Source organism: Paroedura picta, chromosome 6 (assembly GCF_049243985.1).
Source record: "Paroedura picta isolate Pp20150507F chromosome 6, Ppicta_v3.0, whole genome shotgun sequence".
Taxonomy (NCBI): domain Eukaryota; kingdom Metazoa; phylum Chordata; class Lepidosauria; order Squamata; family Gekkonidae; genus Paroedura; species Paroedura picta.
The window spans coordinates 93,820,670-93,845,106 of NC_135374.1; the positions used below are offsets into that span (position 1 = coordinate 93,820,670).

The 24,437-nt window shown below is 42.3% G+C and overlaps 1 protein-coding gene across 3 annotated transcripts in view; it reads left to right on the forward strand.

The window, feature by feature from the left end:
- Positions 1-10,376, forward strand: part of ANKRD10 (ankyrin repeat domain 10) — a 62,273-nt gene extending 51,897 nt beyond the window's left edge. For all 3 annotated transcript variants that reach the window (XM_077343766.1, XM_077343765.1, XM_077343767.1), the window contains exons 4-6: positions 2,599-2,834; positions 5,014-5,109; positions 8,826-10,376. In XM_077343766.1, the coding sequence (XP_077199881.1) occupies positions 2,599-2,834; positions 5,014-5,109; positions 8,826-9,280 (787 nt within the window). In that variant the 3' untranslated portion in view covers positions 9,281-10,376. The remainder of the gene's footprint in view (positions 1-2,598; positions 2,835-5,013; positions 5,110-8,825) is intronic.
- The last annotated feature ends 14,061 nt before the right edge of the window (positions 10,377-24,437 follow it).

The following is a 24,437-nucleotide window of genomic DNA, read 5'->3' on the forward strand; positions in this document are numbered from 1 at the left end:
ATCTACTTGGAGTTTTATCTTATGTAGGCTTAAGAGATACATTTGTTGTTGTTAGGTGTGAAGTCGTGTCCGACCCACCGCGACCCCATGGACAATGATCCTCCAGGCCTTCCTGTCCTCTACCATTCCCTGGAGTCCATTCTCCCTCAAGGATCGCTGCCTTGTAATGGCAAAGGGGCTTGCGTAGCTCAGTGAAGCTATGAGCTGTGCCGTGCAGGGCCACACAAGACAGACAGGTCATAGCAAAGAGCTCTGACAAAAGGTGATCCACTGGAGAAGGAAATGGCAAATCACTCCAGTATCTTTGCCATGAAAACTCTATGGACAGTTCCAAAAGGCAAGAGATACATAGAAGCCCATAGATATAGTGGCTCAAATTTTGCTTTCTTTAAGAATATAGTGACATACCATCTAGGACCTGGCTACTAAGGTACCATCCCATAGGAATTTTCATTCCTATTACAATACAGTTTCCTAACTATGTGAGCAAAAATGGTTTCAAGGGGTTAGGATTTGAGCCTGAGTATAACTTGCCCAAGCCTGGATTGATAACTGCAGTAAAATTGACAGGCATATCTCTCTTTAAAAGTAAGGAACAGTTTGCTTTCGGGGGGGAAATTGAGGTAGATATTAACACTTAAACAGAGTTGTAGGATAAGTCAAGAAAACAATCTCCTACAGGTTTATAATGTATCACCCAGCACTCTGCAGTACCTGAGTTAAACATCAGGTTCAGCAAACCCTATTGACCTGCAACACTTCAGTATACTCTTTTTCCCTCAGCAAGGAAATCTCATCCAAAAATATGTGGTATTGTATCTTTAATTTACACTCTTGTTAAATATAATCCACTTCCAACCTTAAAAACCTAACTTTTTCAGGCTCTGAACCCTCTTGTATTTTACTAATATAGCTCCTGTTGGCTGATTCAGAGCACTGCTCTAATTTGCTGGTTTGTCTCTGGATGCATTTCTGCATGGTACTTGTCACAAATATATCCTAAGCCTTTGGTATATGTCATCACTTTTGGGGATTCAGCATTTAGAAATTTTTCCCTTGTAGGTTACTTCTTCCTGTTCTTCATTTAATCTAAATCTTTCAGTGGCTACCAACTAATCTAGAGGTGTCAAATTAATTTGCTACGAGGACTGGATGTGACAAATGTCACTGCCGTAAAACACAATGCCAGGTGCCAGATATAAAAACAGTATGAAGGATAGCAGCTCATAAGTTCTAAGTTGGTGTGTCCTCGCTACAAAGCCAGATGGGGTTGGAGGGGGATGTGGAGGAAAACCCACATAGTTGGGCTGAAGAGTCAACAATGTAGCACTGGCAGATGCTTCCAAGTTCCTTGACTGCTTCAGACAGCAAATTGAAGCCGTTTGTTCAGTGATATACATTAACTTTTTGGGCTTCCAAATAGATGTTCAGCCCAATTGCTTTTCTGCTTGTTTTTCAGTGGAAACCCCACATAAACTGAATATGCCAGCTTCTGTTAATGAGAGAATGCAAATTTGTAAGCATCCTAGAGCTGTTAGTCAAAGAGTCAAGAAGCCAGTTCTCAATTAAAATTCTTGCTAATCTTGAAATACATCTTCTGGAACTTACTGCTTATGTATTTCTTGGATGAGTTAGAACATGATTGCTTGGTCACCTCAAGCAGAGCTAAAAAATTAGCTGTAATCAAATGCTTGCTTCATTTGTCCATTTGCTTACAGTAATGGGCACTTTTTCTTGATACATAAGTAAACACATCTGTTCTCAGTTACAATCTTCTTTTTCTATATGTAGTAATCATTTTGTGTTTTGCTATTGCCAGCTATTATGCTTCGGCTGTGATAACACTTCATTAGCCTTTAGTATTCATATTTGAAACTATATACATATATATATGGATTTTGTAGTGGATGGAAATACAGAATTCTTCAACTTTCAATGTCTTTCTCTTGTCCTGGTTTCTGTTTCATAAGCTCAGAATCTAATGCTACATCTTAGCCAAGGAATGATCATCGTAGGTTATAATAGTGGAAAATCCATTTATAATGTCACATATTTGGAATAAGAACTACGTTTAATAAAGAATACAAGCAGTAGGAAACAATGTATGTGATACATATGTAAATAATTGATTACACATGCATACCTACTTATTGTAAAGAGCAAGACTGGTGTGTTTTGGGTTAGATTCTCAAATGCCATGGACAAATATTAAGTTCTGTAAATATTGTTTTGGATATTTATTTTCTTTTAGATTATTCCTTTTATCAAATTAAATAGTAGAAGTCAGGATTTGCATCAGAAGTCTGGAGCTTTGTATAAAGTTCAGATGCTTCAGACTGCAGGCAAGAAACTTTAGCAGTTAAATAGGAAGCTTTTCATTTTTATGGCACATAATTATTCTTAATTGTACTGTTTCCCAAACCTTGCCTAGAATACAGATATGTGCTAAGAGATATTTTATAATTAACATTTGATAACTTAAAAACCCTTAATGGGAAGTTGCAAAGATCTCTCTCATCATCATCTGAATTAGTAAAATCAGCAACAGCCTGGTCAGATTTATTATGGGGTATAATTCAATATATTTGTATTGTACAGCTTGAGAAATGCCAGTGGCCTGACGGCAGCAGATCTTGCACATACCCAGGGCTTCCAGGAATGTGCTCAGTTGCTCTTGAATCTCCAGAACTGCCCACTGAATCATTTCTATAGCAATGGCATATTAAATGGGTTCCACCAGAATACCAGCCTCAATCTACTCAGTAAAGGCACAAGTCGGAAACGATCTTTTGAAGATATGGAGAGTGCTGGAATAAAGAAAGCTAGGATTGAAGGTAAGGCATTGGGTTCCTGAAAACAGTAAGAGAAATATTAGATAATACCGGTTTCAACATGAAATGGAAGGAATAATGCACAGATTTTGTCCTTTTTATGTTTCTGTGATTGACCCATTATGCACGGGGGTTTTAGCGCACATTCGGGGTGGAATGGCGGCGACTAAAATCACCGATAACGCACGGAGCCGGCTGCAACCAGCTGCAGCTTCGGTGCATGCCGCTGAAAAAGCCGCGTCAGTGAAACGCAGAAGAAAGTGCAGCTTCCGGGTGACCGGGGCGCAACCAGAAGCGGCGCCCGGATCGCCGCGTGCATAATCGGTTACTCTGGGTTTTGCCGCCGTCACGCCCCGCCCCGTGCATAACCGGTGTGCGTCGCGTCTTCCCCCTCCGCGTTTTCCATGTGACCCGAAATCGCCGTTTCGGCGACCGTGCATAATGGGCCATTGAGAAGATTTTTTTCAGTTTCTAAATAAGCTTCTTTATCAATGTGCATTTTAAGAGTGACGTTTAGATGGAAGTGTCTTGTGTAATAACATTGGGACTTATTTCAAGTAAGTGTACTGTAAATCATAAATTGGATTGAAACCACTTCAATAATAATATTTATGTTGTTTTCTTGTGCATTCCAGTTTATGTACAAGGACTTAAAGCAACCCTGACTTAAAGTCCCGTTTTACTGGGAGAACTGGCTGGGATTGAGAGAGGATGACTTGCCTTATGCCACCCTTGAGTTCAAGGCTTAAGTATGTGATTGAGCTTGTGCCTGAAGGGATTACAGTACAAACCCTTACAGTGCAAATGTAAACAGAGTTATGCCCTTCTAAGGCAATTGAAGTCAGTGGACTTTAAGGGTGTAACTCTCCTTTGGATAGCAGTGTAAACCACTTATATGTGAGCCGTGGCATGTATCTTTGGAAATAAGGATGCTTCTAGAGTTGTAAGGAAGGCTGAATCTGTTTGCCTGATCACAATGCTGATTGCTGTGGGGGGACCAACAGGATCAACACAAATGGGATAGCAGATGTTGTGCCTAAGCAGGTGCTGGTAATGCCAATGAATATCTTCCTTCATTTATACCAGATTGTACTGTGGCTTCCAGTGCTATGGGGAAGTAGCTAACGAAGGATGAGTTCACTTGTTTATCTTTTAATACATGAAAATCCTTTGATAATCTATGTGTATGGAATAGCTATTGCAGATCAAAGGCAAGTCATTCTTTACATGAAGCTGTATTTAGTTTGTGAGGAACTTAAGTGTTGCATAAAGTTGAGATTTTTTTGTTTGTTTGTTTTGCGACAAGACCGCAATAGCACAAAATTGAGTTTGCTGTCCATATTACCTCATCGGTGATTCGGCTAGAATTTAATCTTCATCAAGTTTCCACTGTAGCCTGAGTAAAATATATTTAAATTCAGACCTTGACTTGCTAATCTAGATTCATCACCTCATTTTTTTCATTTAGAACTGATTTTCTTTATACTGGTTGAAGATAGTCGATTTAAAATTCAGCTCCCTCTTTTCAAAGCCAGTTTTTATAAGGAAATTGTTGCCAAATAGAATCTATGCTCCCCCAGGAAAAGATTTTTAAGACACTGGAGTTTGTTAATTACTGGTACTAAATGTAAATGGTGTACCTTATAGCATTGCATTAAGGCCCCTTTTACCCGTCTTGTTTTTATTTTTATTAGACGCTTTAACTCAGCTGAAATGATGGGACAACTCAAAAATACTTAATAAGAAAACTGCAGCTGTGTTTTTTATTCTCATCTATCAGACTGCATATTTCATATTTCTTAGTATTGTTGCTAATTTTTAAAGTCCTGTGATATATTCCTCCCTGGATCAGACACTTGGCAAGCATTCCCAGTGATCAGAAATTGAAATTCTTATTTTCCTGCAAATTAAAAAATTGCCCTGTTTTGCCTTATAATTTCTATACATCTGAGAACCTGAGTTTATTTTAAGGATGCATGGTTTTTAGGCTGTTCAATCCAAGGGAAAGTATAGAAAACTTGGCTGTTCCATCCTTTTCTTCTTAACAGCCTAGCTGGTATTTTTTATTAACAATTGTTTATTTAATTTGTGTCTAAAAGCGCAGTAGTACCACTTTCGGATTATGGTCTTAAAAACATCTCACAATTAAATATGAAACATTCTAAACCATCTGTTTTGACAGGTCACAATATTGGTGGCTTAATACCAATGGCCAGTGGAGGAAATGAAGATGATGCTGACAATATGCATGTTGACAGAGGGGTTGCTGAGCTACCAGGTGGGAGTGGAGAGTGGCCTGTTAACCACAACAGCGTTCAAATCGTTGAAGATACCAAACAGAAGAATGGTTCTGTTGGACCCAAAGAGATTGAGATTTACACAGTTTCTGCAATGCAAACACCTTGCCGTTGCAAGAATCAATATGCATTTTATCTCTAATTTAATCTGAATACTGCCAGTGTCCCAAAGTCTTAAAACTATTGTACTGCTGAAAGTAACTATAATAAGGCTTTTAACTATCAACCCATCCTGACAGTTTAATAGAGGACATAGCCAGAATCAAGGGAGCAGTTGTTTATAGATCTGCTTAGACAACTAGCAGTTGTTCCACTTCAGATAAAAGTCTGCATGGCGTGTGCCTTGATCATAGTTGATCGTGCTTGCTTCTTCAAAGTGAATTCATAGTTTGTGACCATTTATTACAAAAAACTTACCTTATTGTCCTTATAATAGTCTAGCCTGAACATCATAGTGAAAAGTTAGCTCAACAAATGTGCAAACTCTGCTCCAAATTCAGAGAATGTGTGCTTAAAAACAATATATCTCTTTTGGATCTATTGTTTATTTGTACTGATGCTTTAGGACTGTGAGTTCCATTTGAAACTAAAATACCATGGAGGGAAAAAGACTCATCCACATTAGTTAAAGAATGGTTGTAAGTATCATCTGCCAGGGTATGTGAATTTTCACAAATCAAGGACTCCTGCAAGCACATTGAACTCTCCCTGCCCATGAGAGTTTCCTCTTCACTTCAGTGGAGAAGGCAGCTCAATGTCTGCAGAGCGTTGCATGTGCAGAGTTGCCGCCTCCTCCTTCCTTGGAATGAATGGGCAAGTTGCATGAACTCTGGAAGTGAACACCAGACTTGAGGCCTTTTGCACTTTACCCAAGATTCTGGATCAGCACAAGTTGCCTTGCCTCAGTTGCTCCATTTTAAAGGCTTCATCTTGGTGCATTAGAACATCTTGAAATCTGTTGTTGTACACAGCAACATTAACTAGATTGGATGACATAGTCATTACAGCATGAAAGGGAAAGAGGAAAATCTAATGTTGATATTATTATGAAATAGAAAACTTAAGTAACTTCTTAAAGAGTGATGTCTTTATAATTTTAACATTTGCCATTGTGCTCATTAGAAGTACTCCTGTCTTTCAGTAAAATGCATGTCTCTTAAAGGTAAAGGTATCCCCTGTGCAAGCACCAAGTCATGTCTGACCCTTCAGGTGACGCCCTCTAGCGTTTTCGTATGTCTCTTGGAACAGTACAAAAGATTTAATGAGGAGATACCTGCTACCTTCTTGTTCAGTAGATCATTCCACTTACCAGTCTTAGTTCCTAGAAGTGCACTTTATTGTATCTTTTGCGGTTCAGCTGTGTGTCTTCCTAATAAACTAGGACTGTAAGTTATAAAAATTGACCTCGTCTGTTGCCACTCAGTTCAAAATCAACACTAAGCCGTGATTTACTTTAATTATGGCTGGTTTGTGAAACCAGGATTTACTCTTCGTTTGCTTGACATATCCTAGTTTAAGTCCTTTTTTTCTCGCCTCCTAAAAAGGTCCAGTTGCTAGGCTTTGGCAGCATGAAGCTAAAGGAGAGCTTAGCATTCACCTTCCAATGATGCTGACCAGTAGGCAGAACAGTCCCTTTCTGTCTGGATTTGAACTTTAATCTTTTCCTCACATCATTTCCATATTAAACACTCAAGTATGCATACTCCTGTACTTGTTCTGTGGGGATGATATGCTTCCCAGACTATCATTACCACAAGCCTTGTGCCCCAGTAGCAGCAAGCCAAGTCGGGGTGGGTGGTTACCTCCCAGACTTATCCCGATAGTTTGAGCTTATTTGAGCTGTTAAGCAAGCACAGCTGCCTTTCATGCTGCTTTAATTGAATGGCATGTAAGGAATGACCATGCCGGCAGTCCTGGGCCTATACAAGGAAGGAGGGTAGCAGCTGAGCATATGAATGCTAGTGATAGGCTTAGATATTGACCTTTCCTTCCTGGTTGTTTCTGTAGCTTAGGGAGTGTGTGAGAATGGTGGTGTGGATCAATCCAGGATTAAATCTTAACATCTCAGTTCAGTTGCTCTGGTTGGGTGACTATTTTCAGGTCCTGGTTGGATCCCTGTCTAAAAGAAGAAAAGGATCACTTCATTTCAACAAAGAAAATAGAAAAAAATGGTGCTTGTAGGGGAAGAATTATTAATATTTGTGAAATCCCAAGGCATTTCACATCAGGCTTTTTCAGGGGGATATCACTTCAGATACTCAGCAAAATGTAGCTTTCTGTTCTGTAAATATTAAAGCTCATTTGGTTTAATGTGCACAGAAGGAAAAGTAGCAGTCTACTGAGAATCGAAGTGATATCCCTCTGGAGAAGTCTGATGAGAAATATGTTGGAGTTTCACAAATATTAAAGATGGTTTCCCTGCAAGCGCCATTTTAAAAAAATGCTGTTTTCTTCATTGCAGGACTGACTAGACATGGTTAGTTGGACAGGCTGAATGCAGACTGTTGGCTACCCATTTTTAGTCTGAAATAAGCCAATGACTCTTTAAATAGAGAAATAAAATAACAACATACCACATGAATTTTGGAACCTCTGCTGTATGTTTAGTGCATCAGATATTTGAAGTGAAAAAAGATTAGGTATTTTGCCAAAATGCTGCACTGAGATTAGAAGCAAAAAATTAATGTAAAATTCTACATTGCAAAGCAGAGCTGCCTTTTCTACTCTGCAAGTTAGAATATTTCATCATACCAAAGGTATGCAAGTTTACTTTAGTGTCAGAGCAATTATGTCCTGCTACTACTAAGTAGTCACATTGCATACAAGTACTTGTTTAGGAAAATATTACCAGTGAAATATTGTTTATAGAAGAAGAAAAAAACGAATTGCAATAATTTCTGCAACTGAAGACCATTGGGATTTTTAAATTCTTTTTCACAATGCTCTAATCATTTCCCACTTCTATTTCTGATATTTTTGCAAACCGATTGTGTAAATTCATTAAGTTCCTAAATTCTTTAAGGACGAAGATGGATTTAGTCTCAATTGCTGAGCTATAAACCAAAAGAGAATATTAATTCAGTTGATGGCATTTGGCATAAACATTCTTACATTTATATAAGGCTTCTTACGGGGCCTATTTTACCATGGGCTCGTCTGAAATCAAGTCAAATTAGTATTGACTTACTGCTCTGAAATGTCAACCTACTCACAAGGCTAGATTAAATCATATTCCATTTCTTAGCTTTAGAAAGATATCTAACACTGGCTTTGCTGCATTTTCCAAAATGAACTTTGAGATTTTTATGATCCAGTTTGTATTGTTATGAACTGACCCTCATTGTCCTTACTCAGGAGAAAATCCCAGGATGTTTAGTGGGGCTTACTCCAGAGTTGCTCTGGGTAGGATTGCAGTCTTCATAGTTAATTAGTTTAAATATATTTTAAGTGAGATGTACTATATAAATTTAAAGATAATTACACTTATAGCAATTTAATTTGTAATATTTCCTTTCAAGAACATTAAGCACAAATGGCCTCGTTTCAAACTGATTACAAGACTTAAAAATGTATGTGTGGGGGGGATAGTTTGTTTTTATGTTGTTAATTTATAAAATTCTTAATAAAAATGTGGTGTAGTGGAGACGGTTTTTATTTCCCAGTCAATTTGTGGTGACAGGTCTATTTCTTAACGCAGATACGAACTGCAGTAACTCCATATTGAATGCACTGACAAATGGATATTTCATCAATGGACAGTTGGACTTCAGCTCCCCAGCACAGCTCAATGGATTGAGTGCCAGGCGTGAAGAATGCTTAACATTGATAGTACCTAACGAAGTAGCGTCAGCCAATAAGCGCACAATTAATGTTGGCAATGGCATTGAGGAACCAGAAAAAATTATAAATACTTCCGATATGTGCGGCTCTTTGCATCTGAATGGTAGTCCAAGTAGCCTTGTGTCAAGTAGGCCATCGTGGCTAGAGGACCTTGGAGATACATTGCACTATGGACATTATCATGGTTTTGGTGACACTGCAGAAAGTATTCCTGAACTAAGCAGTGTTGTTGAGCATTCCAATTCTGTTAAAGTTGCACAGAAATACGATAATACTGTCTTAGGTACAATGTATCTTTATCACGGTTCCTAAGTTGTCAAGCCTACATTTTGTGGGTATCAACGATATTTTGGAAAACTACTAAAAATATAATATGGGAGGAAATATCTGAAGGATGTAGCAAGTTACAATTTTTTACACGTTGTTAAAGCGAATTTGCCACTTGACAGCCTTATGCTTCTAGTTTGCATGCACAGGATTCAATAGTTACGTGAATAGGTGCTTTTACAATGGAATGTTTGGTCTTTTTTATGACAAGTTCTAGTTTTGTACTTTTTTATTTCTAAGCTAGAGACACTGTATACCCTAGACGACTGTGTTCAATTTCATTAAGCTTTGTTTAAAATTACACTTGTGGGAAGAGGTTGGTTTTGGATATTAGCAAAGTACAAATTCTCTCGAGATTTTCTGTTGAGGCTATGGTAAGTAATATGCGGACCAGCAAGGAGTGACAGCAAACACTTTTATATTTGCTCATTTTTTTGAAGCTGTCTCTGTATTACATGCTCAAAATGCAGTGACCATTGGGCAGTTCATTAAATGTTACTCTTTAAAGTTGTATCTGGTCTCCTATTTAGGAAAAAAAGCTAACTTGGGAACTGGAGAAGTGGATTTACGGTATTTTATGTAAGAAACTGCTTGGGTCATTTTGATTTTTTGCTTTACAGATATTCAGAATACTTTACCATAGCTCACAGAACGGCATGTTGGCATTGTGTTTTCCTGTGTATGTAAAGTACCAATACTGTTGTTTGTTGAAATGTTTGTCTGGTCAATATATTTCAGCTTTACCTTTTGTTGTATACATATGCTGTGTTTTTGTTTAAGGAAATTTAGTAATGTTTGTGTCCAGCCTAAAAAGAGGGGCTGGTTTTTGTTTTGTTCTTAAGCCAAGTTTAGTGGGACTACATTGTTTAAAAGTTCCATAAACTGTACAAGCAGAATACATAACACATGCACTGCAGAACTTTTAAAACATTTTCGTGCTTTTTGTTTGTGTTAAGCTGGATTAAGAAAATGTTGAACTAAAGACAAGCCAGGTGTGCGTTTAACTTGTGTTGTATGTTTTTGTTTCCAAAGGGACCTTTACAAATTGAATTTAAAAATAAACACCTTGCAGTCTACTTTAGTATTGTTCTGCAGCAATTGTATTTGTATTTTCTCTGGCTCCTGCATACAATTTAAATTAACACTGCATATAAGTTTCTGCTTCAAAACATGGTGAAATTAAATGACAGTTTATGCTGGTACTCCTGTGATAATTGCAGAGAAGTCACAGTGGTCCCCAACCTTTTTATCACCGGGGACTGGTCAATGCTTGACAATTTTAATGAGGCCTGGGGGGGGGTAGTCTTTTGCCGAGGGACCCCAACGCCACCTGAGCCCCTGCTACACTTGCTTTCCCACTGGTGCCCCTGACTTCCCACCACCTGCTGGGGGGCACTGCCAGCAGCAGCTGCGCAGTACCATGCCGAGGGGGAGCTCCAGCCATGGCAGCCACTGGAGAGCACCAAAGGTGAGCCAGCGGCAGAGTGGCAGAGCAGCCCCTGAAGCAGCAGCTGGGGAGAAGGATGAGGAAGAGCCACGGACCAGTACCAACTGATGCCAGTCCCCAGCCTGGGAGTTGGGGACCACTGACTTATATTGAGTGAGAGAGGGAGAGACCGTTCTTCCCATCAGACATTATGTTCCTAAATAGGTTATAAGGAGCAATCCTGAATGGTTCTGCTCAGAAGTAGCTCTTGTGTAATTTACTATGTTTCATTTCCAAGGAAGGGTCTTTAGGTTTGCTGACTAATTACCAATGGAAGTTAAATTGACCAGATTCTCTATTGGGCTAAAACTGGGGCACTTTACTAGTGGAAGGGGTATTTTTGTAAATGTAAAGCACCCTTACTTAGGGTTGCTGATAGACCTGTAGAGAGAGATTCTGTCCCTTTTAATGGGGCTTCAAAAGCAGTTTAGGATCATCTGGCTTGAAATCACTTTGTTCATTAATGTCAGCCAAAATTGTTCCTCAAAAAGCAATAAGTTGCAGGTGTATAGGCAGAGGTTGGTGGACTGACTATTTGGATAGCTATGACAAAGCATGATTGCTAAGAAAGCAATGAATTTTAGTGGATTATAATGCCTGAAGACTATCAGACATCTAAAACGTGCAGGATGAAAAGACATGTTACAATACATAATTGTACACACCCCACCCCACCCCCAGAAAGGTAATGTGACGCTTTAGCTTTAGTTATATTAAGTGTGTGGAAGAAAACAAGGAGCTAGTGTAGATGTTGGAACATTTGTTCCTTCAACTTGTTTAGCAGGATCCCTTATTCAAACACATCAGCTGTCTTGAGTAAACCTTTGAGTTTAAGGCAAATGGGCAAGGCAGTTTTGTGCACAGGGTCGTCTGGATTTAATAGCCAGTTTAAAGTTAGATGTTGGCTCTTGTTGCTGTTGAAATTATGTTCTGGAACTGTTGGACAAGTACAGAGCCTGTTAAGATCCTGACAGATTAGTAAAGGTCAAAACAAAATACTGAAGAGTTGAATATCCAGGGTAATTAGTCTAAGGTAACCAGATTGTCCCACTTTTGGAGGGACAACTGGGGGCACCTGGCAAACTGCACTTATGTTGACATCTGTACACCGCCCGTGGCGCCGCGGACTAAATAAAACAGTAAGCCCTCCTGGGGCGGGATGAGGAAGGGTCCGCGCCTGCTGATTGGTCCCTCTGATTCCCAGCAACTGCGAGACGCGCACAGCTGGGACACTCGCCGCGTCAGGCCACCGGCTGAGGGAGCCCCCGGCACCCCTGCCCGGCGGCCTGATGCGGCGAGAGGCGCAAAGCGCCTCGCCGCGTCAGGCCGCCGGCCAAGGGTGCCAAGGGCTCCCTCGGCCGGTGGCCTGGCGCGGCGACAGGCGTGAAGCGCCTCAGGCCGCCGCAAGACCACCACCCAGGGCAGCCCCCGCCGAAGACAAAACATTGCCAAAGACCGTCGCCCGGGGCAGGCCCCGCCCCTGAAAGCCCGCCGCCTGGGGGAGGCCCCGCTGCCCGACAGAGCCCAACTCTGTAAGTGCCGAGCGCCTGCAGAGCCGCGGAACGCCTTCCCCGGGGCCTGGGGAGCTTTTTTTCAGGAACGGGGGGGGGAGGAAAAAAGCTCCCCAGGCCCCAGGGAAGGCGCTCCGCGGCTGGGGAGCTTTTTTCCAGATGGGGGGGGGGAGAAAAAAGCTCCCCAGGCCCCTAGCGCCCACTGAATTTTGGCTTCAGCGGGCTCTACTACTAGTTATATATATATTACAATACTATTTTTGCATTCTATAAAACTTTCTGTTGCTCCAGACCCAATTTTAAATCAAGCACACATACACACCCCGGTCAAAGGTGTCCCACTTTACCAATGTTGAAATCTGTCACCACCTGCTAATCTTTCAGCTCAGAGACCAGGGGACAGAGTTTCTAGTCATAGCCATGAATTAATTCAGAAGTCAAGCCTGAAAGTTGGGACACTTAAAACTGGAGCTTCAAAAACAATTACTTTGGTAGCTGCAGCCAAAATTCCTTGATGTCTTCTGTGTAGACACACATTGGGACTGCGCACACAGAGACATGCTGTTCTGCAGACTCTTTCTAGCTAAAGCTCAACAGGGTGCCCAACCTCACATGCAGGTTTTCCCACTGATCAAGTCACATTTCTACAGGGCAGCATACCCACCCTCCTCAGTTCCCACACCCCCAGCAAACCCAACAAATGACACGAATCTTGAGGGCTTGGAATGGAGGAGGCGGGAGGGAATGTGTGTCTGCATACAAGCTGTTGATTAACAACAGTTACAGGTAAGCAGCTGTACATTTTTCATCTTATAGTGTGGCCCCTCATTGGGGCCTTGGCGAGCTCCATTACCTTTGAGATGGGACTTATAAGTTAACAGCCAAAGCCAACTGCTCACAGAGGAAGAGTGTAAGCTGAACGTGTTCTGAAAGGTGCCCAGGAGAGTCATCCACCACAAGCCAATGATCAAGGTATGGTTAAAACATCCCTTGGGTTCAAAGGAAGACTACAGCCACAGACACACGCTTAATGAAGACTCTAGGGCCCCTGGCCAGACCAAAGGGAAAGGTATACTGGAATACATTCTGACTTTGTTGGAACTGTAGATACCTCTTATGGAATCTATGGATCACAAAATAGGCTCAGGATTTTGATCTTAGTGAAAGTTGCAGAAGACCTCTCTGGGGATTTAATAGCATGACAACTTGCTGTTATGAGGATACAGTGAACACCATCAAGCGAGATAGAAGTATCAAGGTAGAGAAAAAGAAAATGTGGCACTCACATTCCATTAATAGAAGCAGCCCTGGGAGGGGGCAAGTTACTTGATTGTAAGCATATACCACCTGCAGAAGTAAATGGTCCTGTGTCTTAGCAACACGCCCAATTGGTCAAACAGAATCAGACCCGATGTAGGCACTCTGAGATAAATTGATATTGTTCATTCTAGTATGTTCCTTTTGCTTTGAGACTCCTTTGGGTAGAGAAAAACAGCATATAACAACCAACTCCTCTTTTACTCTTGGGTCATCTCTTTTGGTCTTGCTAGAAAAAAATATTCTTGGATCTTGAAATTTTATCTGGACTCTTGTGCCTTCAGTTTAGTCAGGTAACGCCTGTATCAGAGGACCAAAGCCTATATTAGTATTTATGTTAGCTATTTAAATGTATTGTTTTTTTTTCTTCTTTTGCACTTTTCACACCATTCTTTTATTAAAACTTATTATAATTCTGTGGTGTTATTTGAGGCTTTAATCTAACAACAGTTACAGGTAAGCAACTCTCTTTTTTTGCCTAATTTAAGTTTGCTGTATTTTGTTATCTAGGAGGCATATGAAGTCATAAGCAACAGCCCTTGCTCCCTCTTTCATTTGCCTTTCTTTGGCTATCCTAGTTGAGTATGTTAAATAATGTCTGTATAATTATCACAGGAGACTGCGGAATCTCTTTTTCTGTAGCATGTTGAGCAGTCTTTGTCAACCTTTTAACCACTGAGAAACCTCTTAAACATTCTTCAGGCTTCAAGAAACCCCAGAAGTGGCGTGATTGTGCAGAATATTGTTGGGAAGCACAGCTCTATACACACCCACCTCCCATTCTCACACCTCCAGGCCCATCACTGGCCATTTAGGGAGGGAGCAGAAGGTCAACATGAGGCAAAACCAAATTGATAGCCTCACCTGATCCGATGCAAGAATCCATTTACCTCCTTGTTCCATGCTTGAATATTCGTAGATAAAACATATATTACAAAGGCATTGTAAGTCCCTTTTGCACCCTCTCTCATCCAGGTATCCAGACTTAAGGCATTTAATCCTTTTTGTACCATCCTGCATCTCACACCTAACATTTCCAGTTAGACTTTACACTCTAAAGCAGGGTTAGTCAAACTGCGGCCCTCCAGATGTCCATGGACTACAATTCCCATGAGCCTCTGCCAGCGAAGACTGGCAGGGTCTCATGGGAATTGTAGTCCATGGACATCTGGTAGGCCACAGTTTGACTACCCCTGCTTTAAAGCATCCTTGAGCATTTGGTGCTGCTTACTTTTGCACTTTCCTTTTCTGAGGGAACTCTTCGTAGCCCTAAAATCCTTCAAGCTGTGCAGTCTGACTGACAGAGGGACCTGAATGGAGGAACATCTCAGCCAGTTTAACCATTCTGACAGATATGTCCCAGTAGCACCATTTTCACTGCTGCTGCTTCTGTAAATTGCAGCCAGCAAGGAAGGACCACTTCTCAGTGTCATTAAGCTCATTCATCAGTGTCTTTCTTTGCAGGTAGTGGGGGCAACCCAGTATATGAGTCTGCATGCTCGGGGCTTAGAATGCAGTAGCTCAAAAGCAAAAGCATTAGTATGAAGTCTGTATTAAAATAATGGCAGATGGTAAAGGATATATGCATCGTCCCTAGTACGAGTATGATGTCTGTTCTTGTCTATGTAACCAGAGCTGTTTCCTCCTGTGTAGCCCCATCTAGTGGAAATGTAAAGGAAACCCACCCTCCAGCTGGTTTTCATATCCGTTCCAGTTTCCAAGAGGGGAGCTTCCTATGGGGCTCAAGGACAAAGTGCACTCCACACAATTTGCTATTTAGCCAGTTGTGAGCGTACAGGTCAGACTCAGTACTAATAGCAGGATGTTTTCGGTCTTCGTGATGGAGAGAAAGTGGTAGCTCTGCTACTGAGAACAGAGATGCTGCCTTGAAAAAATAAGAGGCTGGCCAAGTGTTTTAGGGCTGACCCTGCAATGGACACGAATAGGAAATTCAAATGAAGTTAGCTGAAAAGGTGAAAGCTTAATGTTCCATAGAGGATAGATTTGCCGCTTTAAAAAAAACTGACCCTGGATGAGTATTGCATTAATTAAGTACTAATAATGCTTAGGAGCCAGGTTGGTGTAGTGGTTAAGAGGGGCAGCTTCTAATCTGGTGAGCTGGGTTTGATTCCCTGCTCATCCACATGCAGCCAGCTGGGTGACCTTGGACTCGCCACAGCACTGATAAAGCTGTTCTGACCGAGCAGTAATATCAGGGCTCTCTCAGTCTCACCCACCTCACAGGGTGTCTGTTGCGGGGAGATGAAAGGGAAGGTGAATATAAGCTGCTTTGGGACTCCTTTGAGCATATAAGAACCAACTCTTCTTCACTTTTATTTGGCACTTTAAGTGTTCATTTGGATTCATGTGCGTTTTCTAAGTGAAATCCTTACAGCAGTTCGGTATCCTATTACAGGATACATGAACAACGTCTTGAGATATGGGTGGGCTGTAAGCCAAATATGGGCAGTCAGTGTGATGCAGCTGCACAAAAAAGGCTAATGCAGTCTTGGAATTTATCCACAGAGGTGGACCATCCAAATTGCAAGATGTCATAGTGTTATGGGGCCTGCCACCCCTCTACCACAAACTGGCACAGCTGCACCAGCCGTCCCTGACACTCCTGCAGAGACCATGGCAACAAAGAGAGGAAGCCAGGTACATGAATAATGCAACTGGAGCCAAAGAGGCAAATGAATTAGGATCAAGCCAGATGAGAGAATTCTATGATTGGTGTTCCCCGCACATTTTAATGCATTTTTAGGTGCGTAGGACCATGGTGGTGTTTGGGACTCTGGCATGAGGGCACAATGGGGTTCAGCCTTTCACTGGAATGTTTTCTCAACTTGAAATGTCTCATGAGGCCTTCTGTTTACCCCATAAGTGAAAATACAGGTGTGGTTTTCCATATTTGGGGGGGAAGGGTTGGGGAGAATAGGCCTTCAGTGTCTCATAATGTTTCCCTCTTCTTGACAAACAAAATCAAAATAAATTATGGAACAAGGTAAAAATGGTTAAAGTGCTGGTCTGCAATCTGAGAGATTTGGATTCAAATTCTTACTGCATCAGTGGCTAACCTTGGACCAGTTATTTACTCTTGTCCTAACCTCCCTTACAGGATTATTGTTGTGAACATAAACTGAGAAGAGTAGAATGATGCATGCCACACCAGGCTCTTTGGATAAAGGGAAGGGTGACAATCCACTAGATAAATACAACAAATCTAAAGACATTTTCCCTTAAATATAGTGAAATATTTTCCTTATGTAGTTATATTCTGGCCCCTCCACATGATGTCGTCAACATGCAGAGTCTGGGCAGTAACCAGCCAGCTACATCCTCCATTTTAAAGCACTAGTTGGTGAATCCCAAAAAGTGGATTCACCAACCTATGTAGTGCTAGCTAAGGGGAAGCAACTAGCGGGCCACCAGCAGAGGGAAGGTATGGAGGCTTAAACGCGCTAAAGGGGCCTGCCTCGTCCTGCCCACTCACCGGCCTCCCTCTTCCACAGGCTTCTTTAAAAAAAATGGCTGACATCCAGGAGAGTCAGCGACGGGTACTGGCTCCTGGTGCTGTCGGAAAGGAAAGAAGGGTGCTGCTGGTGGAGGGGAGGCAGTGGCCCAGCTGCAGGCTGCGTGCTCAGGGGCCAGTTGCCCTGCCAGCCAAGCCTGAGAGAGCTCTTTGCACCTGCTGGGAGTCCCTGCAGCCCAGGCAGTGGTGGCGTGAGGCTCCCCCAGGCTGGCAGCTCATCCTACCGGCCGCTGCTGGCAGAGGGGAGGAGGCGGCCTGGTTGCAGGCTGCATGCTTGGGGCTGATAGGCATGAGTGGGTGCTGGGTGTCCCACCAGCCAAGCTGGGGAGAGCCAGCAGCACAGTGCGTCCCACTCGGCAGCTCAACTTGGGCTGGGAATTTCTTTTCTTAAATGGTTAACAATCTGGAGCAACAAATAGGCAGACAATCGTGCAGGCAATGCTAGAAATAAAGGAATTTTTATTAAGTTATAACACAAAGCATAGCACAAAACTCTAAAGTTTTCTCACCCCCCCCCCCACAATAAGGAACAAGATTATTTTTTAAAAGTATTAAGACTAGTGATTCCATAAAGGGGGTACTCAAAAAGCACGATGATACATAGGTGTTTAAATGGAGAAATATGAATTAAAAAAAAACATAGAGAAAGGGCATTGGCTGCCTGGCTTGATCGACAGGCAGAAGAGAGTCACATATAAACTGCATTGCTCTCTTCCGCCTGTTCAAGCAGGTGATATGAAGGGGGAGAATGCGAAAAGATGGCAGAGAGGTACAGGAAAAAGGTGAGGCGGGGCCAGGAGGCGCGATTATTTTTAGAGTTACGTTATTCGGATGGCATAACGCTATTTTTACAGATGTGCGGAAATGTCCTAAAAATACTCCTGGTGAGATACATAGACTTGGAGCACATCTGTGTGTGTTTGGCATAGACCAGGGATTCCCAAACAGGGTTCTGAGGGAGCTCCTGAGTAGATCTGCAGCCTTGCCCCTCCTGCCTGAGTGGACTTGACCACAAACTAGGGAACTGGCTGCCTCCACTGGGATGGCGGCGGGGGGGGGGGAGGTAGGATGTATGTGGGGGGGTGTAAAAATCAAGGGGGGGGGGAAGAGTTGGTTGTGGTGTGGTGTGAGGGGTCCTGGCTGTCATCTCAGTTCCTGCACTTCTTTCCAGCCTACATGAGGCAGAGCCACCATCACCATAGAAAAGGTGGGGGGAAGGAACTACAGGAGGGCAAAGAGCGGGAGTCGTGATCTAACTTCTGGTGATATTTCAGTTTCGGGTGGGGTGGGGGTGGGGTGGCAGTGTGGCCAGCTGATTTCACTCCCGGGGGTTCCTCCACAGTCAAAAATCTGAAAAAGGTTGGAATAGACTGTGTCCAACCTGTATCAAATATGGGAGACTGAAGGCTTGTCCACATTCTCATTTTAGTAGCTTGTGTGTTCCCATTGCCTTGTATATGTGTGGATGTGTGTGTGTGTGGGGGGGTATTTTTCCAGGTGTGTTTTGCTCTCCCTAGTGGCTGATTTGATATTATCTCTGTATGTCCAGCATAGTCCTGTGCAATTGCACACAAGCAACAAAACTTAGAATGCTGAAGAGCCCTGAGACACGAGGCTGAAATTCTGCCTACTGTGTTTGTGCATATTATAGTTCGTAGTCACTTGCCATAACAAAAGGTGATGGTGGGAAACACGCCTGGCCACTAATAGAAAAAGAACCAAGGGCCACGAGACCTAACTGTATGTCTGTCACAGCCAAAGCAGGAAGCAAATCAAATCTTTGAAACAAAACGCATTGCTCGAGCCAAACGTGTAATTAAACAGAAGAGGAATGTGTGCTCTCGAAATAAATTTTATTTGCTACCTTGCAAGAACTGTAATTGAAAAGAAGAGAAACTTGTTGAGTGGAGCATTTGAAATTGACTTCTGCAAGAGCAAAACTGGGACAGCGCTGAGCAGGAATAAATTTCCTGGCTGATTTGTAGAGCTGAGCTTTGGAAACATCTATACCAATTAACTTGAAAGCGGCAGACGCTGCCCTAGAGAACCAGGATCGTGTGGGAAGGGGAAAGGTAACAGTCCGTACTACTCAGAGTGGAAATCACCTCCTGATGCTGCCCAATTTATAGTGGATATCTTATAATATTGTGCCTGGGAGACTAGTCTATATATAGGCAGCCATTCCCAATGCTATTTCCTGGGCCGTGCTGTATTCTCAACACCCCCTGCCTGTTTCTCAACAGTCTGTCCCCCTTCAGCATGCCTTGCTGTCTGAAATACATAGTTTCAGAGCTGATTGTGCCACAGGTCTAAAAGCAAAACTAAACAAACAACTGACTTTTTTTTTCTTTGCCCTTTAATTGGTACTCCCAGACTTCTTGGCTAAGGATGGGTTGGCCCAAAATACTGAGACTTGTGTAATATGTTTCCAATCATCTGTACCTTGCCTCTGTGACAGGGCTATGCTAAGCAGGTGTACTCAGAATATTATTAAGGTCAATTCAGAATCTTATTAATCTTATTCAGAATCTTATTAAGGTCAACAGAAGAGTTTTTTTTCCAGACTATATTGTAAACCACCATATTCTTTATTAACCATAGCTCAAAATAATTAATAGTAGTCAGATTGTCATAATCCTGCATATAAATTAATGTTGTGTAGAGAAAGACCACCAATTGGTGGTTTGGTAGACCACCAATTTAAGATCTTCTAGAAAATATAAATAATCACCAGCAATATTCTATACCAGACTGTTTTCTACCACTGACTAATAGAAATTAGGATAAAATTTGCAACATTAGTGAGGGCACTTAGATTACCTTGAATTTTTGTTGTGAATTTTCTTGCAGATTTCCTACTGAACTCCCTAGAATCTCTATTACTCATAAATGTCAATATTAAGCATGCTCCATTTTCAAATGTTATATATATGCCAATTTGCAAGGAAGAAATGCGTCTAATTGATAATTTTGAAAATGAAGAGTTTGGAATAATTTAATATTATATAAACAACTTTCCCAGACTGAAAGAGATTGAACAGGAAGCAGTAAATAATACATTAGGAAATATTTGCTTAGTTTCAATAATTAATCCTAAATCCAGTTGTGGGGATCATATTACACTAGTATTATTCATTATGAGAGATTGTATTACTAGAGCCACTGGCTGATTCATTATTATGGCACCCTTCTGATTTCAAGGTATATTACAACACAGCTGCCTACTTGATGTAGGACTAACACATTACAAAACACATCACTATCAAATTTATGTTAGATGCCTCTTTGGCACAAAGAATAAAATACTTTGTAACAGTTTAAAGACCAATGTGGATTCTTCCCACATACCATCAATACATATAAATTATCTCCATACCATTTACTATATTTTATCATTATTGAGTTTATTGTTGTCTCACACACAGACACACAAATCAAAACATGTCACAGTCCTGGCTCCAAAGATTTCATAAGGGTGAGAGAGACAATCACAATATTATGGGCAGGGGTACTAGACCAACTCTTCATTCCCATGAGGTATTAGGGGTGTCATGTGATCTCCCGTGGGCAGGACACCGAGAGGCTGGAATACCCTCCTCTGGGTATTGGCCTGGCTCTTTTGGTCAATAGTGGCAAAAGACCTGCACAATTTTAGTAAAACATGAAGGTTTGCAAGAGGACCTCAAACCACCGAGTGCTTCACAATCTTCTCACCCCTGACTCATTATATATGCCCCATTCAATCAGATATTCGTGGGGTCTTTACCCCACACACCACAGTATGCCTGGTACCTCTTTGTCCTGGTGGATGACGCCACTTGGTACCTGGAAGCCATTTCCCTGCTAGCACAATTGTTTACTCATCTTTAGACACTCCAGGGGAGGTGAGGCAGCAAGCAGATGAAGTGGGTTTGCGGACTCTGAATTCAGGGATGTATCCCACCAAAAACAAAAGGATGTGTGTATATATAGACTGTATGGGATTGTGATAGGGTAACTCTGAGCTGGGAGATTCCTAGATTCTAAGGAGGGATCTCAGAGAAATAAAACTCAGCTATTTTCTCCAGGAGAACTTATCCCTTTAGCCTGGAGGTTGCTTGTAATTCTGTGAGAGCTCTAGACCCCACCTTGACATCCCTAGGTTGTGACCCGATAAATGCATGGGTTTCCTACTTACAAAACATGAAAGATGTATACATGCCCTATACAAGAATAGATTAATATCTTTTCCAGGGGCCACTCAAGAAAAATAAATATGTATTTATTATTATTTATTTAAAGCATTCTAGTCTGCAAGAACAGGCTTCTTCAGACCAAATTTTTAAAATGCTTGTTGATCCATAAGATTGCCTCAGTGCTTCCCCGCTCCCAAATCTACAATTGTGATGTACAATAGCTCCAGTATGAACAGTTGCGGGCATTTAAAAAAGGAAATGCTGTAAGAATTTACTGACAAATGCTCATTATCATGTGTTGGTAATGTTTTGACCACAATGGATATTTAGATCGTGTTAACGTTTTTGTCTAGTTTTAAATTGTTTGTCATTATTGCACATGTTTTTTTGCTGTCCTGACACTTTTCTGGGTGATTGCTTGTTTGATAAGCTGCTGTTTGATAAGCTGCTGTTTGAAAAATTAACTTTAAATGAGATCTCTTAGCTACTTGATGAAAAAAGGATTGCAAGTCAGGTTGGCTTTTATTTTAATGGATATGTACATTTAGACAAAAGATTGGATTTTTGCAAGCATCATAAAGTCAGGTTCCTAAGGACAAGATTTCAAAATAATTTTGAAATGTTTATAGCTTTCTCCTTTTCCCTTGTATGTTTTCCAAGGCAGCTCTAGCATTAAATGCAAGCTGTTCAGCAAAACTGTGTCTCAAGATTTCTTAATGGCCCAGCTCTGTAAACTGAAACATTGAGGCTGTATCATAGTATGAGTTATAAAGGTCCTTCCAGATCTCTGTTTACCTCAGTGTTCACAGTGCTTTACATATTGACCGATTCCACACAGAGGCATAAAACATGCACCGCCTCCTGCTTGTAAACACAAGATAGGAAACCGTGTGTTTGCATGTTTCCTGACAGGAGACCCCTCCCACAATATCCCACGATCTCGTTGCAGATTTTTGTGTCCCGACAAGGTGGCGGAGAAGCAGGAAGCATGGACAACCCAAAGTTTTCCCCCAGCTCCTCAGGTTGTCAATCAATGAAAGCCACCAATCCCTTCAAAATGGTCGTTTTGGAGACTCAAACATCCTTCCTCCGAAGTCCAAAAATTATTTTTAAAAAAATACACATCCGCATTGTTATGGAGAAACGCCACAACAATAAAACATTTCCACGTTGCTATGGGATCATGCCACAACAATAAAACATTTCCTGAAATCCCTTTTTGGGCTTTCTTGTATAATGGTCTCTTTTTATGTTCGGGTAGATTTCTGACTATGGTAACTGGACCCTGATGATTGTGTGTTAACAATAAAGATTTAAAACAAACACTTCAGATGCCAAGCTAATAGGGAGAGGGCTGCTGCATCACATGTTCCCCTCTTCCCCTGTTCATACCCCAGCATCAGAAAACACAAACAGGAATGTGTTTTAGCTTCCCAATCCCAATATTACCTTGTACACTGAAGAGAACATTTTATTTTAAACTGGATTGAAAGCCCATTTTATTTTAGAATAAAATGGGCACTAGGACTGTCTCCCCGGGGCCTGCTACACTGCGGGCCGAGGCTCCATGGTTGGCGCACGGGCCTGGCCGGCAGGACCGGTCCCCAAGGAAGCGTTCGCAGGGACCTCTAAGTGGGGTGGCGGGAGGCTTTGGGCGGTGTGGGCAGCCATCCCCTGCGAAGCCTTTGGGCCTCCCTACCAGGCGTACTCGGCAGAGCACGCGGGGCTCATCAGCTTCACGGTGGCCCTGCCTCGTTCCCGTCCCTGAAACCTCTTTGCCGGCCGCTGTCAGCCGAGGAGGCGGCTTCGGGGCCAGCAAACAACAAGGTCCGGTGGCCCTCCATTTTATCGCCGCCTGTCGGCCGAGGCCCGCAACCTACCTGTATTGTCTGCGGGCAGGCTGGAAATGGTGGCGGTCGGCCGAAGGCGGCCGACGTTTGGGGGGGTTTGGGTCAGGAGGCACTTTGCATTATTTAAAAAATGAATCAAACTTCCTCTCTTAGTATCATTATGAATGGATAATCTTAATGGTAGTTACTGTCAACAATCAATAATATCCATCAATATTCAGCCATGGCACCTTGCTTAGATTTGGGAAGGACAGTGTGACTCAGCAGATATTTAACTGACAGGGACTTTTACTTTATAGCAGAGGCCGTACAGATCTTGCCACCAGAGAGGATTGTGCTAATAGGTCTTTCAGTTCAAACATTTATATTATTTGCTTTACTGGCTTGGTAAGAGGTCTTCAGTTTGATTCTGTATAACAGTGGTCCGCTACCTTCTTCAAGCTGCAGACCGCCGGCGGCGGGGAGGGTGATCACCCGGCCGCACATGCCACGTGTGCGCAGCACTCCCACGCATGCGCATTTGTGCCATTTGCGGCTGCAAACACGCATGTGTGGCACTCATGCACATGCATACATACGCGGGAGTGCTGCACATGCACGTTTGTGGCAACACATGGCGCAAACACACATACCTGACCCAGCCAGGCATGCACGGAGTACCGCAAATGCACGTTTGGGGCCATGCATGGCGCAAACGCGCATGCGCAGCCCGGCATGGCCCTGTGGAGGCAGGGAGCCACGGCCCGGCACCATGCCGTGGCCCGGTGGTTGGGGACCACCGCTGTATAAGAAACATTGTCTCCTGTTAGTGTTCTGTTCTAGTATCAATGAGATTACGCTTCCTAGGCAGAGGGGACAATATAGGTTTGCCCAGACTGGCACACAGACAGTTTGGCAGACAGGGAAGAGAATATGCAAAATGCTGTTTCCCCCCTTCCCCAAACAATAGGCCAAGGGGCTGCTAGCTAGACAGAGGCATTTGTTTGCATATAGTTGCCTGTGAACAGGCAGTGCTGCAGACTGTGTGGGTGGGGGTGAGAAAGGCATGCAAATGTCATATGTTCTCCCTCTCCTGTAATAGGTGGGTGGTTGGATCCAGGGCAAAATTTCTGCTTGCAATACAGCTTTTGAGTAGGCAGAAGCACAAGAAAAAACTGTGGTAGCTGCTTGCTTGCACAAAGTCAAACTTACTGTACCTGATTTTGTGTAATCAGCTCTGGGTACTATAATACACAGGGAGGAAAGCACTACCTGCTGCACAAGATCTTGCA